Below are 17,967 nucleotides of genomic sequence, written 5' to 3'. Positions count from 1 at the left end.
AGAGGAGCCCCTCTTTGTGGTTCCACTACTCTCAGAAGTTTGAGGGTGGCAGTCTGGGGGAAGGTGTTTCTGTGGCAGCGTGGAAGAGGATATTCATTATGAAATTCCCTCTCCAAGAGTCATGTATCTGGTACCTTATCATATGCTGAAGACACACCTCTTTACCCTGGCCTTTGACTCCAGAGTGTTATTTTTTAGGACCCATTGTATTCTTCTGATTAAAAATCAAGTAAAACAATTTACAATCTAGTCTTTTCATATTGTTGTAATCCACCCTGGGACCTTGAAGTGAAGGGCAGGTAAGAACTTGAATATATTATAATAACAAATTCATTGGGAGAAAACAAACCATCTTTGCAGAGCTGGGCTCATTAAACAACCTGTAGTTAGGCAAAAGCAGCCGTAATTTAGACCTGTATGAAAATGAAACCCTCATCTGCCTTAGGTGTTATCCTGCATCTGTTAGTGAAGTGTTTTCAATGCATTTTCTTAAATAATTTCTTTTCATAAATTGATTCCATTCTAGTCTATATAGTGTTTCTAAATATTGCGCACTTAGAATAGAATGGAATTAACAGAATGTTGTATGGCAAAATGTTTTGGCTTTGTGTGTTTTTAAGTAAAGCAGCTCTTCAGCATTGTGTTCTAATGTGTGATTGCAGACTGACCTTTCTAACCAGTACTTAACCACTATATGTTGTTAATGCAACTGCTAGGTCACATACATCATTTTCTGCAACTGGTAGTTTAGGTAATGGAATCCAACTGAGACCAAAGAAAATACAAGAAAGTAAGAAAAATTTGACCAAAAGATTGCAGAAGTGCCCCCCCCCAATTCATATTTAATGTAAGCCTGTGCACCTGCTATACTTCTGCATATTCCTAAAAGTACTTTTCCACCAGAAATCCTCACTGCACTCTAAAGAGAAAATAGGGTAATTCAATTCACTCTAAAAATTGCAAATAAGAGGTTTAATTTCAGAAACTGAGTTCACCATTTATAAATACACTAAAACATAGTAAATGCAAAAATTAGGCAGAGGTACAGTATTTTAACAAAACTACATCTTTCCTAAAGGTCATAATCAATTCATTTCCCCTAAAGAATTTCATCAATGCACAAAAAATGGGGAGACAAATCTTAATATTAAAAAAAAAGTTGAGACCATACAGTTTACAATTAAAATGCTGGCTATTCTGACCTCAGAGGTTTAAAGGGTTCTACAATATTTTATTTGCCTGATGGACACTGTCAATTATGGGTCAGATCTACTATATAATATTCTAGGCAGGGCACCAAACTGTAAGGGTTATATTAATAGAGAATCATATTCTTTTAACAGGAATGCAAGAGGATGTCATGCACATTTTTCAATTACATGGGAAACCAAGACTTAATTTTTACACCAAGAAATATCGAATGTCTTGTTGCACTCAATTTTAAAAGGCTTTAGCATAATACCTACTCTTTATATTTTACCTTTCAATAAACTGTATTAAATAACAAACATTAATTGGAAAAAAAATTGAAAATAAACATCCCAAAGACCTTATAAATACTCAAGCTCTAATTCAGTTACAGTGTAAAAAAAAACCTGAATAGGGACCACTGAATGGCAAGATTATAGATTACTGTATAACTCATGTTCTGTAATACCTCTAAATTTAATTTAGTCAAATACTAATTCAATAGCCGCCCTTAGTACACATACATCACACTTGAATATCATCATTACCCTTTAAGTACATTAGGCCTGCAATTAAAACCTGCTAAATAGAAAGATGGCTTCAATTCCACCTTTATGTACAGCTTTCTTCTGACAGCTACAAAATGTTTTGTGTAATTAAAGCAAATTTCAACTAATATACAGTACCTGGTTTATGGTTTTTACATAATTGAATAAAAAACTACATAATAGAACTGTTTACATCTCTTTCTTTGCCATTCTATTAAAACTGTTTTAAAACTTCATTTACAATTCTCAATTAAAACCAACATAATTATGTATTATCATGACAAAGACATGTCTAAATTCTAATGTGAACTAAAAAACACACACACATATATACAATATCTGGCCTGAAGGACTATTAATAAGGCACATGTAGACATATAGAAAGCTTAAAAATAAAACTAGAATTTGGAACTACAGTCACTGATTAAGATGTCATACATGGCCCCTTCTGGAGCAATTTAACAATCCAAGTTACAAATACAGTAATTACCCAGTGAGCAACAATTTTTTTTAGACTGGCAGCTTGTTCAATACTGGAAGTATATCAAAGGAAGATTTACTTTCAAAAATATAAGTTTCTCAAAGTGTTCCATTGCTAGCCTTGACTGACTAAAGCTGATGTTTTCATTGGATGTACTGAACAATCTCTCGGATGGGACAATGCTTGGAGGACAACCGAGGAATCGAACTGCTAACTTCGACAGTACTGGCCAAGATGATTTCTTAAAGTTCCAGTAAGTTAGGGGATCACAGTTATGCTCAAGTACTTCTTCCTCTAAGTACAAAAGCACCATCTCTTCTGGCAACTTGGCCTTTTCTTTTGGAGCTTTTGCTTTTTTCATGTCTTCCATAAGCGACCAAAGATTACTGTCCCCGTAAGAGTTTTTAGATGATGAACCTGTACCACAGCCATTGGAAACGGGTTTCTCATCCTCTGAGGTAGCGTTTAGTATTTCCAGCTCCCTGATTAAGTCCTGTTTATACTGCTCCGCCTCCTCTTCGGTGAATAAGGAAGCTTTATAACGAGGGTCCAAAAGTGTAGCAAAAATATACCGTGGATCATGAAGTGTGGAGGACAGTCTACTCACCATAGCTTCCTTTAAGGACTTTAGCATGGTATCGATGCCCATCGTTTCTTCAAACAGCAGCTCAATTTTCCGGTTGAGTATATGAATCATTGGAATTACTTGACTTAGAGTGGACATGTGTGTACTCATCTCTCGGCTTGCCACTTCAAACGGTTTAAGTGCGTGACAGACAGACTGCATTACTTTCCACTGATCACAGCTTATTAACTCCCTGAAGCTGCACTCTACAGACATTTCATCAATTGCTCTTTTCTGTTCAATTAGGCGTTCAAGCATATGGAAGGATGTGTTCCACTTTGACGGAACGTCTTGGATCAGCTGGTGCTGTGGCAAGTGATACTCCTTCTGCAGATCTGCCAGTTTCTCCCTTGCTTTCGCTGACCGATGAACCCGTTCACAGATCTTTCTTGCAATACTAAGCAGGTTCTGAACCATTCTCTGGCTTTTAATAGCTTCGGTTACTATGAGGTTAACCGTGTGACCAAAGCACTGCACACTTGAATGCTCCCCTTCGTTTAAAGTCTTTCCTATAGTCTGATTATCTGTAACAGTAATCCCAACCTGAAGCCCAATCGATGCAATCCAGGCCTCCCACCAATATTCTAGCTGCTTCTGAATGCTGATGCCGTTGTAGTCGCAATCAATCTGCGATACATTTAAAAGAGCGGAGCAATGGTAATCTTCACACTGCGGCCGAACCCTAGACTCAAACGTTACCCAATGAGCAGTAAGGGTAAGATATTCTCGGGTCTGGTTGCTCATCCATATTCCCGATGTAAAATGGACTACTCCGCTTTCAGCTTCTTTCAGATGTGAAACGATTATTTCTTTTACGCTATCATACATATCAGGAATTGCAGTACGAGAAAAATAAGATGGCGAAGGCAACGAATACTGAGGCTGCAAGAATTCAAGCAATCGATTAAAGCCAATATTGTCTACAAAAGAATATGGCTGAAGGTCAAGTGCAATCATTTCTGCTACAAGACTGGTGATTTTTTTGGCAACAGGGTGAGTGTCAGAAAACTTGTCATTGGTTTCATCGAAAGATGATGACCCCAACAGATCTGTGCTCAGTGGCACGTGACTATTTGCAGAAGAGGACAATACTGGCTCGGAGGCATCTGGTTTTAGGACATTGTTATGAAACCGTTGTAAATGTCTTAAAAGGCAACTTGTACCTAGATTGGTTGGCTTTTTCCCTCGACTTATTGTACGTCCACAGTGCATACATATTACTTTAGTTGAATCAGCAGAACAAATTGAAAAATGATTCCACAGTTTTGAGGTCTTTTTGCTACTGACAGGAAATATGACTTGTTTCTCATTAGAAACCATTGTGGGTAACTCAGTCAATTTTGACGATGAACATTCTGCAGAAGCCAAGGTAGCATAAGGAGAATTTGCTAAACTCACATCTATAAAGCTCTTCTGGATCCCAACGACTTCAGGGTGACGTCTGTATAAATGTCTCGTCAAACAACTTGTGCCTACATCACCCCTTTTCCCGCGATTTATAATGCAATTGCAGTGTCTACACACAACCTTTAGACTGTCACCTGGAGACGAAGAAAAATGATGCCATACCTCCGACTTCAGCTTTCGCATCATTCGTTTATTCTGATGAAAAACAGAGCCGTGTTCAAATATCAAAGGGCTTTTTTCAGGGGAAGAAACTAAAGAAGCTTCACCTATATCTTCAGATGACGACAACAACGAGGAGTCCTCCATAAGTGTATCCCCCAAAAGAAGAGAAGAATTGTTTTCTTCTGCCATTCTGTCCGGAGAAGACGATATAGATGTTGGTTCTTTAGCTACTTTTGCAGGAGATGACCCAGAGTTTGGATCTCCATCTGAAGGCAGTATGGGTTGCAACAAAGTTGGAGAAGCAGAGTACAGAGGGGGTATGCTTGAACCACCTCCATTCTCTTGTAGAACAATAGAACGATGGGCTCTCCACATGTGTCGTATTAAGCAACTGGTTCCAAGATCTTTCCCATTCTTTCCTCTACTGAATTCATTCATACAGTGGATGCAAACAGCTTTTGAATTATCTAAAGGAGACAAATAGAAATGTTTCCAGACAGCAGACCTTCTTCTGGACCCAGATGTACTCTTAGGAACCTGGACCGTTTTCTCTGCTGCATTTTCCACCGTTTCTTCACATTGGTTGCTGGGAAAGGGTTGACACAATCCACCACTGCCCTCTTTATTGCTCTTTTCAGGATGTGACATGTCTGAAGGCATCTCTTCAGTAGAAACTACAGGAACAGATTCCTCAGTTATTTGATCTGGGGATGGAATCTTGGAAACAGTTTTCCTAACTAATTTTATGGGGGCTAGCACACTAGTTAAATCTCCAACATCGGTAGGCTGTGGTGGGATTAATAATGTAGGTGGAGAAAAGGAAGAGATAGACGCCATATTTCCATTTTCCTGAATGAGCACAGTGGGATGAGCTCTCCTCACATGCCTCATGAGACAACTTGTACTTAGGTCTTTTTCATTTTTGCCCCTGCTAAATTCTTTCATACAGTACATACATATTGCTTTAGTGCTGTCTCTAGGAGATATGAAGAAATGGTTCCAAGCAGGAGACTTTTTTCTGGAGCTTATATTTCTGCTTGAAAGAAGGCTCTGTGTGACAGCTTCCATTGCTACATCATAAAGGGTGCTGCTGTACTGGGAAAACAGAGATCCATAATCATCTTCATTTTCTGCAGAGATATATTTGCCTGAATTGTTATGGATGAAATTCTTTTCTCTATCGTCTTGTTCATCACTGCTATCTGTCTGTCTCAAGTCCTCTTGTTCGGTTTTTATATCTATTGTTTCTAAAGCAAAATTACTATCATCTTCTGGTTCCACTTTTAAACTGTTGATTTTATCGATCATAAAATTATCATCAATTTGTGGAGAATCTGACCTATTTGTATCCATGATGGACCTCAGTTATTTCTGCTTCTTCTTCATAACTTAGTGAATACTTAGAATTGGGTTTAAATTGTATCTCTTAAGTCATACGAAAGGATGGATGTGAAACATAAGTTTGTATTTGTAGTTTGATAAGAAATGTATATTACACAAACTTATGAAAGAGCATGTGGTTTAATGCACATAATCTCATTTCTCCCCAGGATCTTGAGATTTCCAGGTCATGTATTATTTTTGATGAGCGATGCTGCAAAATGTTTCATGTTATGGGGAAAAACCTGAAGAGAGGATAATTAGAATCATGTTGAGTTTCTTCCTCTAAAAAGTATATATTCTTTTCAAATTTCAATCCGCTCACATCATCTAGAAAAAAGAAAATAAAAAAGAAAATGGGTAACTGAATCAATTCAACTGAGCTTACTTCATATGCCTAAAATGAATCATTACTTTACCTCCACGTTTTGCCATTAAACATCACTGTTCTTATAAATTAAGAGAAAAGAGCACACACACACATTTCAGAAGAAACTTAATTCCACAAAATGTCTATATGCAGAGTATATCTGAAAATAAATTTGCAGAAAGTATATGTGACAGCCAGAACCCAAACAGCTAGTTTAGATGTATCCAAGAGCTTAATCATATCAGATATGAACCGTTATCAACCCTGCCTTTTTGGTGAGCACTCTTTAACATTTCGCAAGCTGTCTGTGCAGGTACCGTCCTGTTCAAAAGCATTTTGGCATACATTATATATGGAAACTTTGAGAAAGAAAGGTGAAAAACACCTTAGTCACACTTTTATTTTCGTCCCAGCCATTATTTGTCTGTCACTCAATTAACCAGCTCTACTGAAAACTAGCTAAGCTTAAATGTTGTAGAAAAAATAAGCGACAACTATTATTCAACACATAACTCAAAACCATGATAAGTGAGCAGACTAGGCTTATGACATACAGATGTCAGATAAACTCTTTGAAAAATCTACATATAAGCTGAACAAAGGGAATGCACCAGGCATTTACACCATTATCTTATTTTTTTGTCTGTGGGAAGGAATGGAGAAATAGGTAGAGTCACTTTGTGGTTGCTGTACAGATAATCAATCTATTTCCCACTTCTCTCCCATCCAAAATTTGTTTATTTTTTTGTTACATATATCTTCCCCTTCTTCAGTAGGGGACAAGGAAGTAGGGCACAAAGATGAATACATAGGATTTCCAAGCATTCTCCCTTTCAGGCACAGATCATTTGAGATTCAGTAAATTTGCCTTTGTACAGTCCCAGGAGTTAAAAATTGATCAGTCTAAGTTACAGAAAGCTGGCTGCTAAGTTATGCTACCATTCCCACTTTCATGACTTCCGCCGTTGCTCTCACTCCATAATTTAAGGTGATGGAAACAGCCCCAACTCCTGCTTCCCCTTTAGTAGGTTTTTGAGGGAGGCGTGTGTGCGAATGGACACGGCATGTTAATTTGGTGCCGAGACTACATTGGCCATCTAGTTTACAGTTTCCCTAATTTCTCTGCTATAATACTCAGGATTCTCCCTAGCTAAGCAGAGACATGGACACTAACATAGCAACTTGGTTTATTCTAATAAAATAAGGCAAACAAACAGGAAACAAAAGAGGATAAGTACCACAGGAAGGGGGGAACTGTTCATGTATTTTAGTCTAGTTCCACAAGCTTAACCCTAAAGCTGTAGGTAGGATATGTCTTTGGACTGTGGTCTACTCTGTGGGTTTTTTTAAACTGCATCTCTCAAAGATTCCAGAATTTTTATACATTTAATATGAAAACAGTCTGTAATTTCCGTACCGAAACTATCACTCATGGGAGTGTATTCCATTGCTACTAGTCCATAAAAAGGTAAAGGGACCCCTGACCATTAGGTCCAGTTGTGACCAACTCTGGGGTTGTGGCACTCATCTCGCATTATTGGCCGAGGGAGCCGGCGTACAACTTCCAGGTCATGTGGCCAGCATGACAAAGCCGCTTCTGGCGAACCAGAGCAGCACACGGAAACGTGGTACCTATTTATCTACTTGCACTTTGACGTGCTTTCGAACTGCTAGGTTGGCAGGAGCTGGGACCGAGCAACGGGAGCTCACCCTGTTGCGAGGATTCAAACTGCCGACCTTCTGATCGGCAAGCCCTAGGCTCTGTGGTTTAACCCACAGTGCCACCCGCGTCCCAATATACTACCATATATACTAGTCCATAGCAACTATAAAAAAGGAATGACATTTATACTGACCCAAGTGTTAATTTCAATATTGACTGAAATGAGTAGGCATTAGATCTTATAATCAAAATGCTTAATAACAACATTTAATGAGGTTTTTATTAGCCACAAAACATTCACCAATTGTCTGTGAGGCTAAATTGACAAAACAGATAAGTTCCTATCAAATCTTCCCTCTTTTAAGTTTGTTTTCATTGAGATATCAGCCAAGAATGAAAATATTTAATTAAGAGGGCTGTTTCCCCTTGATATTCCTTTTTTTCATACATAGTTTGAAGTTATGAATAGCAGAGCTGGTAAAATATGCATGTTCTTTAAAGAAGGTTCCATTACTTAATTGTTGTGATAAATCCGGGAGTTGTTCAATTCTACTCTCAACCACTCCAAACAATGATACTTGTAAAGTCTACATTTTACTTATTATTGGGAAAAGTGCAGAGCTATCCATAAATACCCTACAGGACAATTTAGAGACAGGAGCACATGGAAACACCAGACTACCCATACATTGCAACTGAACAGTCCCCACCTTCAAGATTTTTTTGCTAAGTCAGTCTGCTTTCTAGCATAAATCATGTTACATTTAAGCCAAAATCCCTAGCTTCTTATATTTCATTTAATCTACTTTCTCACAATGCTGACTCCCATAGATTTTAGCATTCATAAAGAGTAGAGTGCTGGCTCAGAGCAGGCAGGCACTTACTACGAAAGGAGGAAACTGTGCAGAATTCCTTCCCCTCAACAAGCAAGAGACCAACAAAAGATAAGACCAACAAAAACCTCTAAATTGCAATTTTCTAAATGCATCCCCTTTTTTTGAAACAAAAGTTTCAATTTACCTCCCAAATTTGTAGTAATCTGAAAATGTTTGGTGCATTATGTAATTTTTCACCTATCTTGTAGGCTTCATCCTTCTCATTAAGCCCATGTGGATAAACAAACTTTGGAATTTTTCAGTTTCTTTGATTTATTGAAGAAAGATGTCTGCATTCTCTGAAACCCTGTACAAAGACAAATAACACTCATTTTATATTTTCCTCATTATTCTGCATTAACTATTTTTGAGTATGTTTAATAATTTTTTTAATCCAGGCATCATTCTCTTAGTAATGATAGTATGACCCAATTCAGACCTAATAACAAACCTCTTCCTTCATATGCAGTGAATGAGGTTCAAAACTTTGAAACTTCCTGCTTAATTGAACAAAACATGAAAATTGCACCTGAAGTATTAAAATTCCCCACCCCACCCCTGGTACAGGTAAAGGAAGAAGGGAACACAGAGGTCTATTGTAATGCACTTTCCTCACAACAAGTCATGATTGATTGCAGAGTCTGAACTATGTATCACTCAGATTATTAGCAATTACTTGAATTCAAAAACTGAGCAATTGAATCACCTTCAAGTTAAGAAAGAAGCTCCAACGGAAATGGTGAAGCATTTAGAATCCACCTAATATAGTTGGACGTCAAAGTATCGTTGCAACACTGGCACACCAAAAATTCTTGAAGAACCATGCTAAATTATTAGTAGTATAGCAGTTTCACTTCCATTGCTACTTATTCAGATAATTAACTTTCACGGAAAATTTGACAAAAGGATTTAAAGCAGCCTGCTAGCAACTCAATGCTTTGATTACATCATTCTTCACTTGATCTCAATCTGCTCAAGTCCATTTTAAAATGCTGGCTTTGATTTTTTAAAAATACTTTAGGCACTGGATATTTTAAGACCATCTCTACCCCTATGAACCCACCCACATTTTTTTAGAGCCCCTGCTCTATTTCCCACTATTTCTTGAAGAACAGCAGGTGGATACATAAGAAAAGCACCCACAGTGATGACACCTAGTTTATGAAATTCTTCACCTCAGAATATCCAGCCACTGTTCTTCCTCCCTGCCTTTAGAAACCAGACTAAACACTTATTTCCACATGCCTTTGTCCTCTGTGGTGATAGGCAGCTTGGTTCTCTTACTGGGATTTGTTTCTAGTTTTGCTGCTTTTGTAATTGAATGATGCTGTTGGAAGTTTTATTTCTAATGATACTATGTATTATTACTTGTTTTTATCAGCATTATCTGCTTTGAGAGCTGCACATATGGGAAGGCTGGATACATATTTTTTGAAATAATAATAAATTCACATGGAAAAAGTAGCAAGTCAATGAAAATAAATATGTTTTACAGGGCACTCACCTATTTGGCCTATTGTCTTCCCCTGGCTTCATTTCAGAGACAATCTCCACATCTGGAGGAGAAGGACAGAGGGAGAATGAAAAGAAGAGACCTTAATCCATGCCCTTTGTTTTTGACCCAAGTGTACAAAAGATACCCACTTTTCTGCATATAGTCACTTCTAGTACATCAAACCTCATTCACATCTTATTTTTGTAATTTTTAATATGCATCCTTCACCACTGCCATGTCAAGTCACTTAAAATGTAAATGCATTGATTCAAATGAGTTTACTCCAAATATGACTAATTGGATATCAGACAAATATAACAACACACAACAACTGTCCCGTTTTGTGACAATATGCAATGTTTAAAAGATCATTTATAAATTAACACAATGAAGCATGGAGTTGCATAGATCCAGAATGGAAACAGGTACACAACTGGAAACCAGAGACTGTTCCAGCAATTTTTGTATTTATTATTATTTTTGTAAAGATGGACAGGAAAAGAACATATATACTGGAGGCTATATGTCATCCCATAGTTCATAGTTTCTAAATTGGTCAGGATATTTTTGTCATCAACAAATATTGCACTTCCAAATTTCAAACACAAGTACAGTGGTACCTCGGGTTGAGTACCCAATCCTTTCCAGGGTGCCGTTTGCACCCCGAAAAGACTCAACCCAAGTGGCGCTTCAGTGCATGTGGAACGCTTCTGCACATGCAGAACACTTCTGCGCATGCACGCGCGGCAGAACCCAGAAGTAAACACTTCCGGGTCTGCAAGTACACAACCTGCAGCGTACTCAACCCGAGGTATGACTGTACGTATATTCAAAGCCAATCTGAAAAGCAACCCATATAACTACTATGGGTGTGGTTCAAAGACTCTCTCAAGGCAAATCTTTAAAAATGTTGTATAAACACTGACAAAAGGGAAACACTGGCCTGTGAGCGCTCCAATTGGAGAACAGCCTTTACGAAAGGTGTCATGGACTTTGAAGACACTTGAACTCAGGAGGAAAGAGAGAAACACGCTAAGAGGAAGGCACGCTTGGCAAACCCTCACCGCGATCAACTCCCACCCGGAAACCTATGTCCCCACTATGGAAGGACATGTGGATCCAGAATTGGCCTCTACAGTCACTTAAGGACTCACTGTTAAGACCGTGTTCATGGAAGACAATCTTCCTCGGCTGTGAGTGATCACCAAAGAAGAAGAAGAAGTGGCCTACACTATCCTGTTCTGCAAAAATTACAGGGATGTAAATAGAAACTACTGGAAGATTAAAATAATAAATTTGAGTAGATGAGATGGTGAAGGTGCTAAATATATAACAATGCAAAATTATTATTTTTTTAAATCAACATTTTTTCAGTCTGTGGTCTCTGTAAATTAAAGGAGAGTAAGCCCACCACAAATATAACATTACCCAGGGTTTTAGGATAAGTCTATGAGGCAATGGATGAAGGAGCTTTCAGTCGTTTACAACTGACTTTTTCTATCAACATATGTCGGCCTTGCAAATTAGTACACAAATGTTAGGGTGCAATCCTATATAAGTTTACCTAGAAGTAAGGCCTATTGAACTCAAAAATGACTTATTTCTGACTAGACATGCACAGGATTGTGCTACTACCCTGCAAATTAATTTCCATGTTGGTTTAGGAGCAAGGTGAAAAGGGGATGGATGAAGTGATTTGTTCCTCCTCTGTCAGCCCACATGAACTTGTTTGCACTGAATTCCTGGTCATCAACGGCTACAAGACAAGTTGTTACATACAAGGCTGACCTAAGTACATGGATAATCTGCTGAAGTTCCTATTTTGAAAATGTTAACAAATTGCTAACTATATGCAACACTAATCTGGGTGGTTACTCCTCAACACCCTAGTATGCTGTTACTCATGGTGGAAAAGGGGTCTGTTATGATCATTCCGAATAGAAAACCTGAGGCCGTAGTGGTAATTATTCTGAAATTGCTAACATGGACTCCATCCAGCTGGAGTCACAGAATCATAGAATTGTAGAGCTGGAAGGGGCAAACGGGTCATCTAGTCTATCCCCCTGCAAGGCAGGAATCTTTCCCACAATGTGGGGCTCGAACCCACAACCCTGAGATTAAGGGCTCTTATGCTCTACCAGTCAAGCTAAGATTACAATCCTTTTCACAGTTATTTGCAAGAAAGCTCCATTGAACAAAATGAGATTTACATCTGGGGGGGGGGTGGAAATGCAAAAATGGGACTTGATTTAGTTACAATTAACTAGTTTCTCATTTCAAATTTAGGCTACAATTCTATGTACTCTTAAATGGAAGCAAAGAATATAATAATTATTGTTCTACTTGTATATTTCATGCATTCCAAAAGCTAAAAATAATAATATTTTTTAAGTTGCCTGATTCAAGAAAGTACTCACATAGGATGCATATACACTGATGAGCCACAGGACAGCATTCCAGTTTCTCACCAAGACTACTCGCAAGGAAGCCATATTTCAATTGCAGCTCCTACTACAAGGGTCCAATGTCCCTCAGACCTTGTGGGGGGCCAGACTATATGGGGGGGGTGAACACATTCCTATGCCCCACAAATAACCCAAAGATGCATTTTAAATAAAAGCACACATTCTACTCATGTAAAAACACACTGATTCCCAGACCGTGGGCAGGCCAGATTTAGAGGGCGATTGGGCCGAATCTGGCCCCTGGGCCTTAGTTTGCCTACATAAGACAGCTTTTCAGACTTCTATGGTTCTGCTTATGATATTAGAGGAAGGAGCCACCAGATGTTGTTGGACTACAGCTTCCATCTCCCCAACCAATCACTGATGCTGGCTGGGATTGATGGGAGTTGGAATCCAACAGCTGTAGGTCCCAGTATATGAGCCATTATACTTTTTTCCTTAAAAAATGGCATTGGACATCTTTCTAAATCACTTAAAAGAGCTGTAATACTTGCACATTAGATATGCATTCAAAAGCATGATATCTGCATAATACAGACATTAGAAACACAGGCAATTAAGTATCACTTATGAGATGGAAAGAAACGAGACTTTAATGCTTCACACACATTATACAAAGCATATCAAGCTTGCAAACTTTGCATCCTGTGCAAAAGTGCAATGATCTGGCATATAAGAAAGGAAAAGGAGAACAATCAGGTTATTCCTTCTTTATTTTAATTTATGATTAAAATGGAAAACGGTTTGTAGTTCAAAATACCAAAGTCCTCACACCACAGTAAATAATTCAGTTTGAGGGACAGTTTATACTAGTCTCTATCAAGCCAAATCATTAAGCAGTTCCACAGCTTGATCAGGAAACAAGTTGAACCTGACTTCTAGACCAGTGTTTCTCAACCTTTTTTGGGCCACGGCACACTTGTTCCGTGAAAAAAATCACGAGGCACACCACCATTAAAAAAGTTAAAAAATTTAACTCTGTGCCGCCCTATATTATAATTATGACTGTAAGAAACACTTGCCAAATATTGCTTTCCAGCGGGTCAGTGATGTTGCACTGAGCTTTGGGAAAGAGGAGTAGAAATATTGCTTTCCGGCAGGTTAGTGATGTGTATTGGCGGCCGCCAGGCACGTGACAATGCAAATCGCCTTTCTCGTCGCCGCACGTCGCGGCACACCAGCCAGCGTCTCGCGGCACACTAGTGTGCCGCGGAACAGTGGTTGAGAAACGCTGTTCTAGACCATAGACTCAAGTCTGGGAAGTTTATTACGAGGCTAAACTCTACCAGTAGATGAAAATAAAACCAAACACAACTGCTATTATTATAGATTTTTGTTTTGAATCCCTAAGACCAACAACTTTAGTAAGAAAGAAATTAGTAAACAAAGATTTTTCCCCCAGCAGTGTTGTTGTTTTTTAACACAAGCTGGATCGATAAGATTCCCTCAGCTACTCAATTTCTCTTAGGGCAAGTTTAAATGAAACACGAAGGTTGCAAAAAAAACCCCCACACCAAAACACTTTCTTGTTACAACTCTCCAAACAGCAAACAAATATTTAAAAAGTTACGCAGTCCACGATCTGGCTGAAACATACACAACTCCAGGCAATTATTAGTGGTTGTATGGATGCAAGATGTTGCATGAAGAAACCTCATGCATTTAGGATGACATATAATAAATGTTTAAACCATGGAGCTGCCATTGGGAAGTGGTCTATGACAACCTCCATGTGGGGGCTGAAGTGGGGGGTTGAATTGCCCCTTAGTGTGCATGTGCATACATTAAAAACTTGTGCAATGCTGCCCCTAATTCAGTCCATTGATCCACTGCCTATGTTGACAAGCAGCCACCCTCCAAGGTCTTAAGCAGAGGTCTCTCCCACCCCTGATATCTGAGATACTTGTAACTGGAGATGCCATGGATTGAATTGTAAGGTCAGAATGGCTATTAACACTCTGATTATTCTGCATCAGGGTGATTTAATAAATTACAGGGTCCCTCAACCAACACTTGAGAAGAAGTGCTTAGACGTTAAGAAACCAGTCTCAAACCACAACACCACAGGCTGTATGCTCTAGGTCTGTGATGACTGCACAGATGCATATATTTGCTGGAGAGCTGGAAGTGGCCTTAAATTTCCCATCCCTATGGTAGAAACAATCCCTGGAAGTGCCTCCCCCTCTGCCTGGGAAGCTAAAAGGATTAGCCCAATAGAGCTTAGCACCTTTTGCCTTAGACTCTGCACAAGGGTCCCTCATTTGTCATTTGGGGGTTGGGGAGAGAAACTGCTTGCAAAGTGGGCGGGGCAAAGCTTGTTGTCAGAAAAGGTGTGTTGTCAGCCCACCTACCTCCTCTTCCAGTAAGTGGAGGGTGGAGGAAGAGCACTCTGGGACCACCCACGAAGTGTGTGTCCGGGGAAACCCCCACCCAAGGAAAAACATAGTAGCAAAGAGGACTATTGCATTGGTTCAGTGTGGGTGAGTGCCAACTTGAATAAAATATTGGGGGAAGGCAGCCAGGTAAGCCCCGCCCCATGTAATTGATCCCATGGATCTGGCAGGATTATTGTAATAACTTGCAGCTTTTAAAGAGTATATATTTAAAGTAGATGAACAAATGAGCAAATTAAGTTAATTTGGATATGCAGAAAACATTAAAAATAAATTTAAGGAACAGCAGAAAGAGGGGGAAGGAAGCCAAGCTTTGAAATGTTAAAATGAGTGTAAAATTAGTGAAATGTGTAAACCTGAAAAGCATTTAAAAACGAATTGATTCCATGGATCAATTTGAATGGCATTTGAATGGCAATGGCCATCAACTCAGGGTGTGGGAGTATGTCTGAAATATTCTTTTTGTGGGGAAACTGAAGACCCCTATGCATCAATTTGAATGGCAATGCCCATCAACTTGGCGTGTGTGTGTGTCTGAAATATTTTTTCGTGGGGAGGCCGAAGACCCCTATGGATCAAATTGATAACATTTGGGGTGGGGGGGTGACATACTCCACGGGCGTTTCCCAGGGGAAGGAGGATTCAAAGCGGGTGGTGGTGGTGGTTGTTGCTGGAGGGGTGTGTGTGGAAGGCTTGATAGAGGAACCGAACCGAGGGGCAGACAAAGCCACGCTCCAGGAAGGGACGCGCGGCGGCCCAGCACCTTGGGGGGGGGGGGAGAGAAGCCCTTCCTCATCCGGCACTGGGGGGGGGAGGGAGAGTGGGAGGGCATAAAACGTTGCTGTTGGGAGGGGGGGGTTGTTCCTCAAGGCCCAGGAATGAATTAAGTGTGTGAATGGAGTTTCTCTCTCTCTTCCCCTCAGGGTCTCCTCACAGACAATAAGGCCGGCGCACGCTTATTTTTTGGGGGGGAGTGTCGGCCTCTGAAAGGCGCCCCCCCCTCGTGCCGTGTCTCTCTCCTGAGGTGGGTGGGCCTGGTCCCAGCGGAAGGATTCCGACGGGCCAGAAGGCGTCCCTCGCCGGCCGAAAGGAGTCCGCGCGGGGTTGGGGGTGGGGAGGCTAAGGAGACAGGCGCTTCGCTTTCCCACACACACACAAATATCTATGACTACCTTGATACACACACACACGGAGCGCCGAACCCTTCCCTTTTCTCACCTCCTCCGCCGAGGCGCGTCTTTCTCCCGCGCGGAGCGACTCGACGCGGGCCCGCCTCCCCGGCCGCTTTGTCTCGCCTCGCCCGCTGCCGCCGCGACGCCGAACGACGCCGATTCCCCTCCTTCCTTCCTTCGCTCCTTCCCTCCCTCCCTTCACACACACACATACACCCGGCTCGGCCGACCAAGCCGCGCACTGCGCATGTGCCACGCTCAGCGCGCGGCGGGTGGAGGAGGGAAGGGGAGGCGGGGCCAAGCCGGAGGGGAGCCGACGGCCGGCAGCGGCGCGTCATTAGGAGAGCGCAGGCGCGCGGCGAGGCGCGTCATCGGGAGAGCGACGCGCGCCTCGCCAAGGCGGACAAAATGGCCGGCAACGGTGGATGTTGGGGGTGGAGTGCGGGAACCAGTCACATCGGAAGTTTTTGATGTTTGATGTTTTATCGTGTTTTTAATATTCTGTGGGAAGCCGCCCATAGTGGGGTTTAATAATAATTGTTATTATTATTAAATAATGTATTCTGGCCCAGTATAATAATAGTAATAATTATTTATACCCTGCTCATCTGGCTAGGTTTCCTCACGCTTCGCGGCTGCCGTCTGTCGCTTGCTTTCCCCCAGTGGTAATTCGTATCTCCTGTGCTGCGAGAAAATCCCAACGCATTAAGCTCTTTTATGTACGAAGGCGGAAGGGTGGGGTTTAATTTTCTAACTGGAAACTTTGCACCAACACCGTAGATCTCGCTGCCCGAGTAATTTTTGCTTACGATTGCAGTCTTGACAGCTGCGTAGATATCGGAGTCCTGGGAGGGACGTGAGCGCCAGGATTTCCACTTTTGAACAGGAGTTGTTTTTTGTTTTTCAGAAGTTTGTCAGCTGAGCCCTTCCTACAGACGTTTAGGTTAACTTGTTATGCTACCGTTGTTAACTCCAGAAAAGGGAAATTTCCTGAGGGAATCCCTCGGCTTGATTTCTTTTCTCGCTTTTATTCAGAGCCTGTGATCCATGACAGCTGAATGACAGTTGTGGGGCTGAAAAGGTGTAGGTTGTGTTTCTCGGTCACTTGGTTCATGTCGTGAATGCTTTCAGGCCTGTGCACACTTTGCTGGAAGGAAGTAAATAAAACTCTGTAACGGCTGTTTGCTGGGTTTACTTCTGAGTAGACATGCATATAATTGCACTGTAAGTTGAGGTGTTATGGCACTGTTAGAGCTGTGTAAGCAGAAGTTGTGAAGGAGGACTGGATGCAATCTTGAATTAATGGAAAGGAAAGACATTCTTGCAGACACAGATTTTTCAAGCCCTGTGGTGCTTAAACCTTGCAGCCTACATCTGCCCAAACTCTTGCTGCTATCCAATTATTAAAGGTGCATCTGAGCACCATAAATATTAGGCGTGCCCTCGCCTTGACAATGCTTGTTCTGTGAGCTGACATGGAGGTATAGCAAGTTTAATACATAATTTATACTTTGCACCCAGAATGAAATGAAACACTTTGGATCTTAAATATTACAATTAATCATATAAAGGTGATTCACAGATCTTTCATATAAGACTACTGTCCTATGCACATGTATGCCTGTACTTGCTTACTCCTGGATATTAGTCTGCGTGTGTGACTTCAGCCTGTGAATGTGTGTGAAGACATGATGTACAGTAGAATTTGTTAAGATTTGCACAAAGACTGGTATTGTTCCAGAA

At 40.7% G+C, this 17,967-nt stretch overlaps 1 protein-coding gene across 2 annotated transcripts; it reads right to left on the bottom strand.

The window, feature by feature from the left end:
• Positions 1 to 846: 846 nt before the first annotated feature.
• On the bottom strand, positions 847 to 16,391 carry ZBED4 (zinc finger BED-type containing 4). 2 transcript variants are annotated; one of them, XM_035128117.2, is made up of 4 exons: positions 16,271 to 16,391; positions 10,204 to 10,255; positions 8,845 to 9,006; positions 847 to 6,121 (listed from the first exon to the last, which is right to left on the bottom strand). In XM_035128117.2, exon 4 carries the CDS (start codon positions 5,762 to 5,764, stop codon positions 2,264 to 2,266), a length of 3,501 nt encoding a protein of 1,166 aa, XP_034984008.2. In that variant the 5' UTR covers positions 5,765 to 6,121; positions 8,845 to 9,006; positions 10,204 to 10,255; positions 16,271 to 16,391; the 3' UTR covers positions 847 to 2,263. The 2 variants fall into 2 exon arrangements, with proteins under 2 accessions (XP_034984008.2, XP_034984009.2); XM_035128118.2 differs by having other exon boundaries at positions 8,898 to 9,006.
• Positions 16,392 to 17,967: the final 1,576 nt, after the last annotated feature.

Source organism: Zootoca vivipara, chromosome 10, assembly GCF_963506605.1.
Source record: "Zootoca vivipara chromosome 10, rZooViv1.1, whole genome shotgun sequence".
In the NCBI taxonomy this organism is placed as follows: Eukaryota; Metazoa; Chordata; class Lepidosauria; order Squamata; family Lacertidae; genus Zootoca; species Zootoca vivipara.
Note: the sequence above shows the minus strand (reverse complement) of the source record. Positions and strands in the feature narration are given on the sequence as shown.

Coding starts and splice junctions, on each gene's coding strand:
- ZBED4 (XM_035128117.2), bottom strand. CDS start 5,764: ATGGATACAAATAGGTCAGATTCTCCACAAATTGATGATAATTTTATG.